At 42.6% G+C, this 18,755-nt stretch overlaps 1 protein-coding gene across 1 annotated transcript; it reads right to left on the bottom strand.

Annotated features, from left to right (window-relative positions):
* Positions 1-634: 634 nt before the first annotated feature.
* chrd (chordin) lies at positions 635-17,145 on the bottom strand. Its single transcript, XM_063494167.1, has 21 exons — positions 16,769-17,145; positions 14,468-14,571; positions 14,217-14,343; positions 11,393-11,539; positions 11,168-11,285; positions 10,783-10,870; positions 9,737-9,878; positions 9,358-9,495; positions 9,164-9,246; positions 7,372-7,519; positions 6,056-6,162; positions 5,449-5,728; positions 5,122-5,357; positions 4,912-5,025; positions 4,080-4,277; positions 3,855-3,948; positions 3,678-3,734; positions 3,002-3,105; positions 2,511-2,774; positions 1,729-1,822; positions 635-1,508 (listed from the first exon to the last, which is right to left on the bottom strand). Exons 1-21 carry the CDS (start codon positions 16,911-16,913, stop codon positions 1,441-1,443), a joined length of 2,856 nt encoding a protein of 951 aa, XP_063350237.1. The 5' UTR covers positions 16,914-17,145; the 3' UTR covers positions 635-1,440.
* Positions 17,146-18,755: the final 1,610 nt, after the last annotated feature.

Genomic DNA, 18,755 nt, shown 5'->3' with positions numbered 1-18,755 from the left:
CAAACACAGACTGGCAAACATAGTGGAGGTGGACAGGTGTGTGGTCAACCAGCACCTCTGGTGTATTAATGTGCTTTGTCCAGCAGAGTGCAGCAGCAGATTTCTATGTGAGCGTGTGTTTGTGTGTGTGTATATTGGAAAGAATTCTGTATGCCCTTTGGCAGTGTGCGCGCTCCTGATTCAGGAGTTTTGTACATGTGTACATCTGTGAAAATATATTTATGTTCCGGTCTGTCTGCGCTCTGCCTGTGTGTCTTTTCATTGTGAGGTACGTATGGGACAAAACATTACACAGCACATGTGGTGAGTGATGTGGAAAACAAGCAGGGGAAGGAAAAAAGAAAGAACCGATGGAGCAAAAGGAAAAATATAAAAGGAAATATGAGAAACAGGAAATTAAATGACAGAAATGGGAGGTCAGAGGAGAAAGAGAAAGCAAAATCTAAGGATGAAGTCAAATCACTCGTGTCTGTCACTCCCACTCCACAGCTCCAACACTGTGGGAGAGGAACATGCCGGGAAACTCAGAGAGGAAAGCAGCATAAAAATCCTGCCAACCTTAAATGACAAGTGACGATGTATAAATGATGAAAAACCAACGACAGAGGGATTATCAGCCAGCTTCTACCAACAAACATCTTTTTTTATTTTTTTTCACACTGTTCAATAAATACAAAATGTAAACAAGCTTCATATTCATAAACAACAAAGACAACGGGCATCATGAGATCTGACTGAAATTCAAAACAGGAAGAAGAATAACCAGACCAGAGCAGAGCAGAGAAGCGCTGAGATCGACTGGAGGTGTTTCAGACCTCTTGCTGTCGAGCAGCACTGATCCATACGTGAGCGACACCGGGTGGGAACACAACAATGAAAGCAGCAGACTGTGGCAGACAATTTTCAAACCCTGCCAACTTCACTGTCTTGTACATCTTGTATTGCTTATTATTTATATTCTTTACAGGTAAAAAAAGGAAACACTTGCACGCGCACACATTCACACTGATTTAAGCTGTGCTTCACAAAGAAGCTCTGTCAGTCAAATACAACTAGCTCTCTCAATCTTACCAAAATTTAAAAGTCCAGCTGGATTTCTGAACACTGAACAGCGTTATCTGTTTACACCATTTGTCCATTTTTTGTTGAGCTGCTTCCAAAAAAAAATTACAATTAAAAATCCAACACATGATCAAGGCACGAAAAAAATGAAGGCAGCATATAAGTAAATGCTGGTGGGTCTTCTCCACAGTTTACATTCCTTCACTTATTGAGTCTTTTATTTCCATTTTACAGGCCCGCTGTGTCCACTTTGCCTCGTTACAATCCTGAAGCTGATACAGGGTGGGTGTCAGGGGAGGGGAGGGAGGGAGGAAGGAAGACCTCAGAGAGCAGCTCTGGCTTTTTGTCCGTCTTGGACGAATAAGGGAGGCTCAGGGATCAGTGGTGTCTCCAGGTTTGTCTTTTGTCTGGAGCCTTCATCACCATGTCATCTTCTTCTTTGTCATCTATAGATAAAAGCAAAATGTGCTGAGCACCCACGAAACAGGATGTTGTGCTTTTACACTAACACTGTGCAGAAACAGCTTCCAAGTACGTTTTTAACCCGGCGAGAAGCAAATTCTTTCAGTGCAGATATTTACATGTAATTGATAGCTATTTACACTCATTACAGATTTTTTATTACATATAAAGCGACCTCTCAAAAGGTCAAGAGAGTGTGCTTACCGAGACATTCGGGACAGCAGGAGCCCTCTGTGCGGGTGATGTTGGAGCAAGTCAGTAGTGGACATTGTTTCCTCTGACACTTGGTCACACCGTGCTGTGGAGAAAAAGAAAGGATTCATGAAAATAAGCAACATGTGGCGGTAAAGGTTGTTTGTTTCCTCTGATAATATTAGATATACCTGCTGTATTTTCTAGCTGTAAACTCAACACTGAATAAATGCATTAATTGGGTCTCCTTTTTGATCATTTTTTCAGATTATCTGGCTTTTCAGCTACTAAGCACTATTTTCACTACCCACTTTAGCTAACAGTGTTAGCAACTCCATAAGCTAGAATGAGTACGTAGGATACAAAGTTTTTATTAGAGATCTTAACCGAAACCAGCTGTTGCCTACTGGAGCTGGAAATGAGGATGTTGAAAATAGTGAGAGTTGACCAAACAGATTAACCAATACAGCAAGCTGAGAGGCACTTTAAATACTGAACAGCAAAACTGGGGGATGACTCAACACACACACACACGCGCACACACACACACACACACACACACACACACACACACAGTTTTATTTTTATAAGCTGGCTTCAGTTCCTTATCAGATCTTGTATTCAGTTATCTTGAATACATTTAGTCTGAACTCTCTGGGAACTATGATTCATTTCCTTAGTCATATAATGAAAATATCATCTATCATCCATTAAGTATCAGAAAAAACTTTAATAATATAAAAGTAACATTTTGGTAAAATAAGAGAATTTCCTCTTGTGTCATATTTACTTACATCACACCAGCAGTTGATGCACTTCATCTCCCCGAAGAGTGGCACCCAGGGATGCCAGCTGTCGCTGTTGTGGTAATAGTTCTTGCCAAATTTGCAGTATCTGGGGCTGTCTGCTTGCATCATGTCACTGTGCTCCAGGGCTGCAGTGGTCCTCTCCTCCTGGGGACACACCTTGCAGCAGTCGGTGGGGTGACGTCTCACTGGGTGACTGCAGGTCAGCATTGGACATGTCACCTTCTCACAGTGAACCTCTCCTGTAGATCCCTATGGATAAAACACAGCAACAGCAGGAGGTCAGCAGCAATTTTTAACTTCAGCAGCTGACTTATTGCTTTTTCCACATAAATAGTTTGGACATATCCCAAGAAAGAACTGATGAGAAATGTATTAAGGCTTCACTTTCTTTGGACTCTAATACAAAACAAATGACCCATTAAGAGCCAGAAAGTAAAGCCAGCCAGATGTGAGGGGATTTATTGATATGTATTTACCTTGCAACTGCACACGGCACATTTAATGTAGCCAAAAGGAGGAACAAAGGGGTGCCATGTGGTCCCAGGGGCATGCATCTTCTGGTCTCCTTCGAAGTAACAACCTGACAGAGAGAAAGGGTTACTGAGAACAGTGGTAAGAAAATCCCTGAAGGAAAAAAATGCAGCACCGAGACATGCAGAAATAAAGGCAAAATAAAAATGAAAGAAGACCTGTTACACGTTTTATTTTTTACATATGCTGTTATGGTAGTTTATCTTATACACTCATGTATGTACAACCCAGAGCCTTTAAATGATCTTTTTGGTCTGACTTTTGGTTTAGTAAGAGCAGATATCCTCAATATGATCTTAATGTGATCATCTCTGGCACATAGCTCTGGCGAAAACTGCAGAATCCCCACCCACCTGTTGCTCTAATCTGTTTTATGAGGGGCAGCCAATCAGAAAAAAAGCTGACTGAAAAAAAGAGGAGGAACAGAGCTAAAATGACTTTCACTCAGCAAATAATCTGAGGAGCTTCGTCAAGGCCCAGTATTCTTTCAACTCACGCAGAAGTACTGAAGTAAAGATTAAGGAAAAAATTATAGGAGATGGAAACGAGCAAAAAAAGGTCCCTTTTAAAGAACGAGAAAGAAAGAAGAGCTGAGTTATAGAGAGGAGAAGTGGTCTCTACCTTCAGGATGTTCATCAACCCTCTCTGGAGCTTTCACGTCCTTGAGCTCCTTCCTCTCTGTACAGGAAAAAGGAAATGGAGGAATTAGTTTGAAGCTTTATGATTGCTGTGGGAATAAAATAGACCCAGAAAAAGCAGTATGAAACCTGATGCTGAACTAAAAACGGGCTAACTCACCATCACAGATGGGGCAGCATTTGCCCTCCGGTTTAATGGTTCTGGAGCAGGTCAACGCCGGGCAGATGACTGGATCACAGATCACTGTTCGCTTCTACAGAAAAAAGCCCACAAAGATTTGACACGGACGTGAATTTTACATGACCTGCTTTTTAAATGTTTTAACATTCTATTAAAATGATTCATTTAAACATCAAAAAAACTTTTTGTGTTTCTGGTGCTAACCTGGCAGATGCAGGAGAAACACTTGTCATAGTTGGGCGTCCAGCTGGAACCATGGGGGTAGTGCTGGTTCTCAAAGAAGCAGGTATGGGGGTCTTTTTTTAGCTCCTCGGGGTCCTTTGACAGAAAGTCTTCCAACTCCTCCTCCTCCTCCTCTGCCTCGCTCCTGGTCCCAAACTCGCAGTTGTTTGGCACGTGGACCTGGTTAGAGGGAATGTGTGAGGAAAAGAAAGGAAGCGACAGATGGACATGGAGGGCATGAAAGAAAAAGAAGAAGGGGTGGGAGAAATAACAAGAAAGATGAAAAAAAAGAAAACAGGAGAAAGCAAGGTTAGGGCAAGAGTGATCTGTTGGACACAGCTGACTCAAAACCGGTGTCAAGTCATCTAGTTAATTGTTCTTAAATGGAGCATTTTTGTGCTCCTGAGCAGATGGCTGTTTATGTGTTGGACCTGTTTCCTATTAAAACAGCTGGATACTTCTGTTCCCAGTGTGTGAGAGAGATCACTCTTCTTAATTCAACTGTTAAACAACATATTGTTCAACAACTACACCTGCAATGCTGCAGCTAGCTTTGCAAGCAGCTGTGGGCTATGGCTGTGAAAGTGTGTTGTTTTGTGTGGGCTAGTAGGCACTAAGTGGGCAATCACGCAACCTTGCAAACACAAGGCTTCTTTAGATTGCTAAAAGAAGCTCCCGTTTGCACACATCCAAAATTACACTTCTAAATGTGAAAATCATAGTGGTTCATCTTTTATATATGACCCGAGATTGAAGTGCCTGTTTTTTTAAAAAAAAAAAAAGCACAAATTGAGCACACCAAAGTTGTACATACCCGTCCTCGTATTTCTCCTCTCGGGTTGAGCTTGGTGCTGACCTGGATGAAGGCTGTTCCCTGGTCCAGATGTTTCAGTAATTCAACACTGATGTCCTTTAACACTCCCTGAGCCTTGAGGAGACCAAAAGACAAAAACATTGAGTGGCCTTCTTTACTCCAAATACACTGATGTGCGTAAGGACACATTTATTGTGTACACTGATGTACCTTTGAGCCATAGAAGCCAGTGAGCAGCCTCATGTGGGTGCTATCATCTAGCTCTCCGATCTCAGCCAGTCCGTGGAGGCGGGCGTTCACCGTCAGGTCGTCAGTTTGGCTGAGGCCTGCAACAAGTATCTCATAATGCAGGTGGCAGTATTTGTCCACTGACACCCAGGCGTGGCCAGAAGCACCTGTTCTTACTGGTGGGGACACAAAGTGGCCAGCTAGAGGGGTGGGCAACTCTGGAGGAAGAAGAAGGAAGCAGTTCAGAATATTTGCATGCATATTGGCATGGTTTTTTACATTAATTTCACAACCTTAATCAATGTATACCATGTCTAGGTGCCTCTAGGCCACTATAAGGGAGGGCCTTGATCTGCCCCCGCAGCTCCCCCTCCTGGCTGTGTGCTGTTGCGACATTGATGAAGAGCTCATTCTGCAGCAGCATGTGGATGTGTCGGGCCTCCAGGCGGCTCCAGCTGCCTATCGCCTGCCCCGTGGCCTTGCTGAACTCTGGCGTTAAATCGCACAGGATGGAGCGCTTGTTTCTCCTACGTGGCTTCAACTCGATGGTGAGGCTGACGACATCGCTGGTGAGCCCTGCGACCTGAACCTGAAGAAGAGGAGGAGAGAGAAAGGTTGAAGTCTAATCACTGTCAGTGTTGCCTGTTTTATTCTAAGGGTGAGGGTTACTGCTGATCTCTCTGTGTTTATGCTTTCCATGTATACATGGAAACATACAGGGTGGGGAGGCCCCAGAACAGAGTCACACTAAACCACATGGAAATAATAATCCTATTTTGACTAAAGTACCTTGACAGAAATGCAGCTGGACCTCTTACAACACTCAAATAAAATTTGAGTCAAATCCAGTCAAAATATGTATTGCAAGACACATTTGTGAACAACAACAACCCTGCAAAAGTGAGCAGACTCATACCTGGTACTGCAGCGTTCCATTATCATGGAGGTTGAAGATAGCAGATCCCACACCTCCCGTCTTCCCCGGGATCAATGCATCACTGCTGGACATCACACTCTGAATAGCTGAGCCAGAGAAAGACAGATTCATATCAAAAATCCACTTCAGAGCACATTCCTGCTCACACTACTTATCTAAAATCAGCCACGTTGACGCCCCTCTCTTTAATGTACAGCCTGACGCCATGCGAGATGATGCAATGATTTCTGTCACATTCAAGTTTTCTGAGAATAAAAAATATTACAGCCACATGCCCATGATTTTATCCATTTACTGAAAAAGAGTCACTGAGAGGGCAGATTAAATTGGACAACTAGTCAGGAGGCGTGTCTGCTTGTGTGGCACTCAGGCCAAATACATATATGTTAGCACACGTGCACACACACACATGCATACAATAACCCACCCAAGATTTAAGCTTCAAAATGAGGTAACCTTAGCTGAATGCAGAAGGCTTAAAAGAGTGGGCTGAGAGGACAGAAGGGAATGAGTAAGAGAGGAAAGTGCTGAGAAAAATGTCTGAAAATGACAAAAACAGAAAGAAGCCAGAGAGAAGGAAAGATGCCAAAGAGGACAGCAGATGATGGGATAGAGAAATGAAGGGAGAGAGAGTGGGAATGAGAGTGGGAAAAAGTGGGAAGGAGGGGGGGATTGGGTTTGAATTCTTCAGACATAATATCAAGCTGTTAATCACAGGACTGGAACACTGGCAGGGAAACCCACGTCCTGCAGACTGTGACCTTGGCAGTGCAACTGTGTGAGTGACTATGTGTGTGTAAATATGTTACAAACCAGCATCTTCATACATATTTGTCTGTGTATTACAATAAATGTTTCACGCTAATGTGAAATGTCCAAATATGCACTGCACTGAAAGACTGTGTGCATGCTTTAACTGTTTCAGACGATTAAGCTGTCCACAACATTCCTCCAGCCACACACGTATCCCTGCGCACGTGCGCACACACACACACACACACACACACACACACACACACACACACACACACACACACACACACACACACACACACAAACAGTCTTGGTGGGCCACCAAGTCAAACAGAAGGTCTGTAAACATGGTTTTCCCCCAGCGATAAGACTTGAAAGAACCCAGACAGAAAGAAAGTATTTATAGAGGTGAATGACAAAAACAGTCCACAGATGGACGAGCAGCAAACCAACAAACATGTTCTCAGCAGCCTCATTGTCTGGTGCCTTAACACTGCTGGTGACATGTCGGAGAGGATGGGCGGATTGCAGTAAATACTTACTGTCACAAGATTTTCTGCCTGTGATGAAACCTGAGATTTGCCTGGGATCCTGACCCTCGGCGGCCACAGCGATCTCTAGCTGACCGCGAGATAACCAGAACAGCTCACGACTGTTCAGGTCTGTCAGCACCTCTGCAAAGTCCGGATCCTGCACACATTGAAAAGTACGAAAAGTTAAATGTGGATAAATATAAAACCATTTTCCTCTTAAAACAAATGCCCTTTCAAATGCTAGCAATAAAAATGTCACATTATGCCATTTTGGATGTTGTTGACAGGATGTTGGTACAACACTGGCATGTTACCAGAGTAACGAAACCTCAACTTATTTAAACCAGTTTCCGACTAAAATAAAAAAAAGTTTCTTCATTTTGGGACAATCAAAATGTGATCTGCAGCACAGAGAGCAAAAACAAAAGCCAAAAGACAGTGAAATTGGCTTGAGATAAAATAAATAGACACACAAAGTCAGAACGCATTAAGGGCACAAATGGCTTTCTTACAGAAAGAACACAGCTTTAAAATTGCCCCCACTCATACATGCACACTTAAAACTTGGGGCAAAAAATATGGCTTGAATTGCCTTAAAAAGTTTCATACTGAGAGAAATTCAATTTAATGCAGGCTGACCGGTCTCCAAGAAGACGTTGAAAAATGTTGGATTAATAGGACAGATGCACACGAGTGTGTTGGAGAAATGTTACTTTTATGACCTGTGGGGCCGCAGTTCAATATAAATACACATGTACCATAAATCCGCACAGCGAGGGGCTAAAACAGATTGGGAATGGCAAGGGGGGGGGGTGAATGGACACAATTATGAGAGAGGAGGAAATGTGTTGTACAAATAAAGCCAATTACCTTCATCAGAAGGTACCAGCTAGAAATAGTATATGATATGTAATTCATAGTTAAAGTGTGTGTTTTGCGTGTATTTTTCATGAACAGTCTCTCAGAGAAAGAGAGGCGCATCGGCCCTTCACGCAATTCCTAGCAGAATTAAAAACAGGCCCGCCTTTCATCACTCCTCCTCCTCCCTCCATCCATCTCAGTCCCGCAGACCACTAACCACTGACATGTGTGAGGAGTGTGTACGCAGTGCATCCTCTTTACCTCCCTCCTACCCTCCCCTCTTTTCGTATCCCAGACGTCTCATCCAAAGCTCACATCTGTCTCATGCAAAACTACTTGCTAACTTTCTCCCCTCTAGTTTCCTCTCCATCCAGTTTTTTTTTTTAGTCTTGTCTTTTCTGTGATCAGAGCAGCGGCAGTGGCAACATAACTAGGATGTGGTGACAAAACCACATCCATCTCTGAGAGAAGGAGGCGTGGGATGTTCTGTGTCCTAAGTTTTTTAGTGAAAACAACACTGCTCCTCCCCCAGTCACCTTTTAACTTTTAGTCTGTCTCAGATATAAATACATCTATTTTACTTTACCCAAAGTGCCCACTTATTTTACTTGGTGATGGATTGAACAACATCTATGGCTCTTTTTGGGTACAAAATATCATACCTGTCAACATTTTTCAAAATCCGGCCTTTTTTTCAGTTCTTTTTCATTTAATTTTCAGCATAATACCCAAATATTTTGTGAAACTGTGACATTAAACTAAAAATTTCCCCTCAATATGCACAGTAACTACCTGTCACTTACGGATGGATGCATTATTTAAAAATAACATTTTTAAATAATTTCCCAGAAGAAACATGAAGAAGAAGTGAGTCTTAAAAAGGAGTGTTGCAAGGTGTGAAATGGTGGCTACATCAAGCTTATTGCCCCTGGGTACTCACATGAGACGTGATGTTGGCTCGGATCTCTCTCAGGATGTGCTGCCGGTACAACAGCTGGACTCGGATGGGCACCAAAATGGGGTCTGAGAAGAGACAGAGTTGTCTCAGTGTCACTCTTTTACATTCCTTGACTTTCATATTAATGCATCTACATTTATAAAAAGATTTCTAGTGAACTTCCTCCTCCCTCTCACCTCTATCTCTGTGTTGGATGAGGCCCTGCAGGATGAGGATGAAATGGAGGTTGTTCTCAGTGTCACTCAGTGTCAACATAGCAATGCCTCCCATGGCTGAATTCTCTTCCTCTGACGTCAGTATTGAACTGAATGTCTCTGTATGTAACACATGTGCACATTAGATCTGCATTCTCTTACAGGACTTGTAAACAAAGCCGGCACATTTTAGCTACATTAATCCACGCGAAGCCTTTTAAGATTACATGAAAATATACACGGCTCTGCTGCTTTGTAAATATTGAGCTTCTTGTGTACTGTGACACAAAGACAAAGGCGTACACATGTCTCAAAAAAAATGAGCCATTGGAGAGCTACAGCATCCCACATGGATACACACCAGCAAACAGTGCTCTGTGTTTGATGATCCTTCCCTCCACTTCGTCTCGTTGGCCTGTGGACGTGGACATACTGATGTGCATCTGCTCAGACTGCAGCTGTCGCAGTAGAGGCTCAGCCACGTTCTTCCATACTCCACAGATCTACACACACAGAAGCAGGTAGGTGCTTAAAAGATGGAAATCATTTTATACTTCTTCAGGATAGCATGCATGTGGCAAAAACACATATCAGACACCACAGGCACATCTGTTGAATACATCCAACCATTGTACTCTCAATCCTGGGCTTCAACATAAAACCTCTCCCTGAGAGCAGAGGGAAGAAATGTGGCGTTGTGCCTGTGCCTCATAACTCAAGAGTTCAGGGGTAATCTCCATTTTAATTAGCGATGTTCTCTGTCCCCCTGCTAAGCAGTGATGTAACATGTGAAAAATCCTCTCTTTCCCAAAAGTTTTGCTTAAGCAAAACCCCCTTCCTTTTCTCATGCCAGAGTGTTTTCTCTAAGGTCCTCTGGCGCTTGACGCTGCCATTTATCTAAAAATAATAACAGGCCCAATTTCTGGGACCTGCATTTAGGGGGCTCCTGCCTCACTGAGCAGGCAGTTCAGGTCTGAAATGTAATGTGGAGATGTGTGTGTTTTGACAGGAAATGATGCTTAGTGACAAGAGTCAGACCTCGAGGAGCATGTGGACATGCATGCACAGTTACTACTGTTACGTCAACATATCAGTTTACTGATTTATCTGAATAATGCTAGCCTGCTATTAACCTTAAAAACCTGAAGGGCCACGTGTTGATGCTAACCGCAATCAGGCCGACTCTGTCATGTTTAAAAATGGGCAATGGAACAGAGAAGAAGTGTCACCGCATGTGTATTTGGTTGTCAGCGAGTGTGTTTATTGTTTATTATTGCAGAGTGAGTTATGAGTGAAGAAGTGGCAGGGTGAGTGTTCATTACACTGGTGCTTAGTTTCCCTTTCTGTCCAGGAGCACTCACGCAACAGGATGTAACAGGATGTGAGGAGATGATTTTCTATTCTTACCATGTCGGAGTCTCCCTTGGGGACTCTGTACTCGAAAGCAGGGGTCCCATCTGAGTCCAGAAAGACAATCTTAGTGGGATGGCCCATTCTGGAAAGCCAGAGGGAAATGTAAGCGAAATGCAGGCAGAAAAGTTGACAAACTTTTAATTTATTGAAAATAAATATCATTTTTTTCTCCAATTCCAGTTTTATATTCTATTATACTGACTGCTACTCAAAAAACAAAGTTTGTTTTTCCAAAAAATAAAAATATATTAACACAGGAGGTTTGTTTGGAATAAGCTGGAAAGGAGCTGGAATAGTTAGCAACAGGCACTGATATTAGCGTACCTGATCTTTAAAAAAAAGAACAGAACGACATCTGAAGAGAAGCAAAGAGTCTCACCTCTGGTACGTGATGGAAAAGGTCAGGCTGCTTCTGGTCAGAGTAAAGCGAACTCTGGCAACTCCACTGGAGCTGGGCAGCCACGAGTCCTTCAGTCCTGTCAGCACTGCTACAAAGTCTGCACCACAACAGAATGTTTCATGAGCTGTAGTGTTTTATTCAGGCTCTGTGTCATGTGTGTTCAGGACAATTCTGTCTATTTGTAAGCAGGTGCTCCACATGTACCTGTGCGGCTCTCCCCAGGCCCCACGTCCTCAGAGCTCAGGTAGGATCTATCATTGTATGACTTGTGGAGTTCTTCCTCTCGCTCTTTGCTCTTTCGGCGGAAATATTCAAAGGTGTTCAGCACAGAGTCAATCTGTTTTTTACCACCTATAAAAGAAAAAAAACACTGAAAGTCACTAAAAAAATCTGTAAATTACTATCAAATAGTGTATAAGCAAATAGAGAGTTTCCCAAACTACTGAATTGAAATGTACACTGGCTATAGACTGTAAATGTAAGCAATGACCTTGTGTAATTTCAATGATAATATAAACATGTAAATTTGAAAAAAGTTTAAATGAAGAATGAAGGTAGAATGAAGTTATCTGTACTCTTTGCCTGCATTTATTTCATTTGTACTTTTTCTCACGGGAATAAGTTCAGTTAGGTTGTGTTTAGTCTTCTTGTGGATGTGTAATGTGGTTTCCACTGTTTGTGTGGCTAAGAACACTCTAAAGGGTTAGCCAATAACACATGAATAGGACACATGCATGGGAAGAAAAATAAGATGTTTGTCTCTTAACACATAATATAAATCCTGTGTATAATAAGCGTGCAAAAGTTTTAAAAAAAGTTAAATGAAGTTTTTTTAAATTTGATATACTATAATTGGTATATTCTTTTGGAGGCAATGAGTCTGCATATTTTTTAAGTAAAGTCAACGTGTCAAAATCAGACAGTGTGTGACTTATCCCACTTCAGTAAATACAAAAGTAAGAAAATCATGTAAATAAACATGTGGTGTAACTTGACTAAATACGAATAAGAAACATTAACTTAAGGTGTTTATTTTGACTTGTGAAATACTTCAGGATGATAAGTCATATGAACTGCACACAGCACACCAGAGTAAAAGAGCTCTTATTTGAGCCACAAGTTCTTGCATAAGTGAAGCCAAGTCATCAAACTCTCTGGAAAAAAAACCAACTGCTATTAACTACTTTTATGGTACTGAGATTTCCTTCAGCATCTGCCTTTGAAACAGTGTCAGTACCTGGCAAGATAAACAGCATAAAGACAAACATTTGAAAACACATTGTGCCAAAGTATGGTTCACACATGACAATAAAACACTGGCTGCTGTGTTTTAAGAATGGATGAAGTGCAAAGCATGTGGATAAAAGGGATCGGACAGTGACAAATCTAGGCTGATCACGGCAGGTAGAAATTCCAGAAGAATGAGCAGAGACGGGAGGAAACAAATGAGGCAGAAGACGTCAGACGCCACTTATTTCTTGTCTCTCAGCACGAGCTTGTCTCTTGCAGCAGAGGAGTTTAGGGAGAATTGGGAGCAACACTGGCATGCGATCCTAACAATGACCTGCTGTTTCACACAAACTCTCCTGATGCTATGTGTGGCTTAGCTGCTTTGCACACACACACACACACACACACACACACACACACACACACAGACAAAAAGTGACACATGAAGCCCTGCACATTCAGCCAAATACAGCCTCTCTGACATGTTCTTGAGAAAGCAAACCACACACTGCCTCTTACTCACTCAAACGCTATTTCACCAAGGCTTTTTTTCCCTGAGGAACTCAACTGGACTGTCTGCTGTGTGATTCACACACACACACACACACATGTCTGGTTTGCTATCCTCGTGGGGACATCCCATTGACATAATGCTTTCCCTAGCCCCTTACCCTAACCCTAACCATTAAAAATGAATGCCTAACCCTGACCCTTACCCTAAACCTAACCATAACCTAATTGTAACCCTGACAGTAAAACCGCATTTTGAGTGTGAAAATTGCTTTAAACCCCGAGGGGACCTGGATTTTGGTCCCCACGGTGCAGAAAGTCCCCACCAGGATAGTAAAAGTCAGATTTTGGTCCCCACCAGGATAGTACGAACCCGTACACACATACACACACACACACACACACACACACACACACACCACCTAAAAAACTCATCTCCAATCTCATAATTCCACTGCTCTACTGGGCACGCTGAAGCCCTTCTGGGCAGCGTCACTCTCACTTCTCCCCAGTTGGTAATACTACATCCTCAGGTGCTCACACACACACTTATACACCCACCATTTTCCAACACTTACACAAATATACCAGGTGCAAGGGTGCCAAAGCTAAGACAAACACACTCAACCTTTTCCTTAAAGCTTGACCACAACAGACACGCACACACATATATAAACACACAGTGTCTCCACAGTATTTTACCTTTACTTTCCATTCCATTACCACACATGCCATGGAGAAAAACACCCATGGAGAATAACACTGCAGCATGAAGGCCCACCCTGTGTGTGTGTGTGTGTGTGTGTGCGTGCGTGTGTGACCATGTGTAAAGCAGCTCTGACTCCTTAATAGGGTGAGACTGTGTGCGCAGCAGTGTGCAGACAAGGTAAGTGACTATGTGAGAATGAGGCTAAATAGGTGGGTGGTGCTTTCAGCTGAGACTGGTTAGAGAAAATGTCCATTTGATGCGGCTGAATGGAAAATCAATTGACTCGCTCATTGTATTCAGCAGCTGTTCTGACAGCGAACAAGCTTATCCAAGGAGGGAAGAAAAAAAAACAACAACCAAGGAAAAGTTATAGAGAGGAAGAAGAAAAAGAAAGAAATAGAAGTTGAACATAATAAACAAAGAGAAATTTGAAAAAATTTCCACATACAGTTTCTTTACTGAATTAAGAATGTTCATGCTTGTTTATTCAGCTGCCTGTTTTTCGTGTGTTTAGGACTACTAGAATGGCTTGAAATCTACAAAAGCTGAGAGCAGCATTTGAGCTGAGAGGATGATTACCTTGAAGACAGGTTTTGCAGCAGTGCCCCGCCAGCTGGACGGGATTGTCGCAGTCCAGGGCCGGACAGTCCTGTTTTATGTTTTTGCAGTTTACCTTTCCCGACACCTTACCACGGCGACTTTTTTGCTGCCAGAGAAAAATAAAAACAAACACACACACATTAGTCAGCTCACCTGGAGTTACAGCTTACTGCAGGGAAAAAAAGTCAAACACAACATGCGGAGTGAGATCACACTAAGCCAAAACTTACAGGTTCACAGTGGCACTGGACACAGTGCATGATGCCAAAGGGCTCCCCCAGGTCTGGGTGCCACTTGTCCTCCAGGGAATAAAAGCGACCTCCAAATGAGCATCCTGCAACACAAACATTGTTGATTACACACAGCAAACATTAGGCGATTACAACCTCATTTCTTTGGCTCTTTCCAAAATAAAGAACAACTTGATTAGAAAAGCAAAATGATATGCTTAAAAAATGTTTTTCTTTTTTAGATATGCCAAAATTAATTAGGGAACACAACAACAACAACAACAACAACAAAAACTTTTAAAAAACATTTTAAAAGACAAACTGGACTTTCTGATATTTAGAGTTTTCCTACTATGTTCTGTCATAAGTGGTGGAACCTCATATTAAACATGGCCAAAGTTTTAAAGATCAGAGGATATATACAAGAAACCCCTGGGAACAAAAGCTCAAGGCCGAGTATAAGGCAAATAAGGATTATTTTGAACGGAATATTATGCAAAGCTATTCTAGTAAGTTCTAATAATAAAAAATTAAAACATTTTAAAATAAAAAAAACACACAACTTAAAAAATAAGGATAATACTCCACTTTAATAGCAAGAAAAAGTCTAACTCATTTTTATGACAAACCACAGATACCAGACCGTGATTGCCATTTGCATACTTAAAAACAAATAAATCCCACACATGAGCTCACTGCCCAGACTTGCTGGAAGCTACCAAAACTCCCTGGATGCCTCAAATTTTGGAACTCGAGCTTTGCATCCTGTCTGACCTAAATGATCCAGAGAAGTTCCACTCAAACTTTTATCAGAGATTCCCAGAAACACACACACAGATCACAGGCCACGTCTTAATTAATTCAGTGGGCATATTATAAAGATTATACAGTATACTGAACTTCTAGTGAAAGGGATTTTTACAGTACATGATGGGTCAGCTATGTTTCAGTCTAGTTTGAAATGAAAGTGAACAATGGGCTGCAACTCTTCCCATATTTTGCCCAAAGTGGATGTGAAGGAACTCCAACACTCTTGCAGAACATGTGAGCCTTTCACTTTAAACCCAGTGTGCTGGAGCAGAGCCACGGCTATAAAATACACATCCATGTCCTAATATGTAGGGACGGGGCTGTATATTGATGTTACAGGGGATAAAAATAGCTTTCAGTGTTGTTATTACTAGGCTGCACTCATAATTAAGTGTTTGTCACGCCGAGTTACCACAGGAGTATTATAATTATTTTTGGTTAGGGTGACTGTATGTGGTGTGTGCACACACAAACTTGATGTTACCCTGGCCAGCTTCACTCGAGCTGATGGCTCTCCCCCGCTCACGGCTACCAAGCTGGTTCGCATTATTCTTTCATTAAAGTGACTGCACACTTTAAACAGTCCAGTCGAGTTAAAGGGAGAGCCAAACGGAGAGCCTCGCCACTCCGCGCTGCGCTCAAGCAGAGGAGGAGGAGGAGGCTCTGAGGAGCCAGCGCTTGTAATGGAAAGTCGATTGATTAGAGTTTCCAACATGAAATTACACGTTATAACGGGGTGGTTAACGTGGAGTTCCCGCTGCTCTGGGCTCCAGAGTAGTTACCTTATAAAAACCGCGGCGAGTTTTTGTACGAAGGGGCTTTCACACATGAATCAAAAGGCATCGACTGCGGTTATGACTCACATGTTTGCCGCTGGTTTACACATGAAGCAACCTGGAACCGGGAGAGGAAACTAGAAAAAAACGACTGTGTACTACTGCAGCGAAAAAAAGCTAACTTTTAAATGTCGAGATTTAACGGTCTTTAAATGTTAGCTAGCTCCACTATCGGCGCTGCTGTCGCGTGCACAGCTAGAGGGGTGAACTGGGGTCATAACCCCATACCCATGAAACAACTCACGAAAAAAGAGACATTTTAACAGTAAGTACTTTTATACCAAATTATGCACACTTTTTAAAAAAAATACAGCCTTCATATAAAAAAGAAATAATTAATAACAAAAGTTTTAAAACAAACAAAACTTTTAAATTGTTAATTAGCTGCTGCTCAGTGCTGCCCCCTGGGTCACAAACTGTTTACACAGCAGGGGTTATCTGATTTGGAAGCCTGAAACTGATGCTAACAAATGCAGCTTAGGTAGCCAACTTCTTCAGAGCCTTTCAAAGCGTGCGGCCATTTTTATAGCTATTGCTGGTATAAAAAAAACAAACCAGTATACTCCTGCTGCCAGCTCAAGGCTGCAACACCGCTTTTCTTACGTGGCTTTTCTTACGTTTCCAAAATTGTCTTACGTTTCCAAAAACAACATACCTGATGTTCCTTTGAAGGGCAGCGGTTCTCTCTCGGGCTGGATGGGCAGAGAGGGAGACTTGAGTCGCGAGGCCGCTCCTCCGTGCAGCCACCACGCGCAGCTCAGCGCGCAAAGCAAGGAGTGGAGTGCGCAGGGAAGCAGCATCCCAAACCTCCGCAAAGGACTCCCTTCAAAAACTCCCGAGAAACCAGCTTCTTTAAACCGGGAATTACAGTAATGAGAGGGAATAAAAAGTTTCCTCCTTATAACAAAACGTCCTTTGTCGTTAGCTGTGAACGTCCGCAGTTGAGGATCATCCGAGTTTCAGCCAGACAAAAAGTTTTCCGTGAGCAGGGCAGTACTTGCGCCGTCTTTCCTCGGTACCAGCGGTCTCCTCGCAGCCTTGTCTCGTTTGATTTTATAGGCTGCTTCCCTGACAGCTCCAAACAGCCGGGAGGAGGAGGAAGGGGGAAGATGAAGGGTGGGCCGGGTGATGGGTGAGGGGGTGGATGATGGACAGGGCAATCGACACCCCTATCAACTCAATACGCTGTCGAAACGACTGGGCAGTTACAGCAGTGTGTTTCAACACACATATCTGAGACGAGGTGACATAAATATCTTTCCTGTCATTGCACTAGCTTGGTAAATTTTTTTTTTCTGGTTGTTGTTAAAATAAAATAGCTTCTCTGCAACACCCCCCTCCTATTTTTTTCATGTTGCTTGTTTGATGTTGAGGTTATAAAGGACCGTGGGTGCTTTTAATAAAGTTTAATACGCTGCTGCTTCGATATTAAAGGTGCCAGGTATAATTGTTTTTTGTGTGCCAATCCCGTGGGAGTTTGCGCAGTTTCGATAGTGGCATGCTGCTCTCTTGATTTAGTTCTTGTGTAATTGAATCAGTATTGGTGTTATTTAGCGGTGACTACCCCTTTATCTGTCTGTTTCCCCAACTTTAATCATTTGGCCTTTGTGCAGATTAAAGCGCTGTGCCGTAAGATAAAGTCTAATCTGCTCACCGCGATGAGCGCCACGCTTTCAGCCATCTGACGCCCACGGACATGAGCCTCAAGCTCTGGGGAGAAAGTGGGAATCTCCAGCTCATGTACAGTAAGGAATGTGCAAGTGTCCGCTGCTTTCTGTTCCCTTATTTTTTCAAGCGCGTTTGGCGCTGAGACCTAAGTGACTTAACAGAAACAAATGAAAATAGTTGGAATACCTCATGGCAAATTTCTCCTGGCCCTTCTGCAGACCTCTGTGCCCCCCTCCCGCGCAGTTTCCCTTTGGCTTGTCTCGAAGCCATACCTGCTTGAACGATTCCACTTAAAATCACATGTATTTTAAAATTAAATTAATTCATTTGTGGATGTGTTAGGGGCTATTTAACATAAAGCCTTTTTTAAAAAAAATTCACCACATCAACAACAAGTGAAATTTATTAGGGACTATTTAGCCCTGGGAAATATCCCCATCAAACACAAGTAGCGGTTAACAGTCTGGTTCCTCACTGTGGTGCCTACAGAGGGGAGCCCAGAACAAACTGGTCAGGTCTGCATTACAATAGTGCTGCTCATGGTTGATTTATACCACAGGGTTCAGGAAAGGTCAGGCCTTGTCAGAATGTTACCAAGCTTTCTGTATTTACAGTTCACCTGGTAGTTTGTGTCTCATTTTGCTCTTCTTTCCTATCAAATCCACACACCCCACTGATGCACAGCAGCATTGTACACTCCGCTGTATATTATGTACCTCCTCCTATACCACAAATCGACTGCAAGGGCCATTAATATTACTACCTCCATATTAAATCGTTGCGCAAAATGTGCTAAATCTGTATGGCTTCGCTGGTAGATGTGTTTTCGCCTCTACGCACCATTTCAAACTCCTCCGTGGATTACTTTGTCCACACATAGGCTAGAAAATGCATTAATATTGATATCTCTATTAAACCGTTACATTAAAAAAGCGCCAGTTTCATTCGTTCCGTGCCAAAGGCGCAGGCAAGGT

The sequence above is a fragment of the Pelmatolapia mariae genome, linkage group LG14, assembly GCF_036321145.2.
Source record: "Pelmatolapia mariae isolate MD_Pm_ZW linkage group LG14, Pm_UMD_F_2, whole genome shotgun sequence".
Lineage (NCBI taxonomy): Eukaryota > Metazoa > Chordata > Actinopteri > Cichliformes > Cichlidae > Pelmatolapia > Pelmatolapia mariae.
The sequence above is the reverse complement of the archived record's forward strand: the minus strand, read 5'-3'. Positions and strand labels throughout refer to the sequence as shown.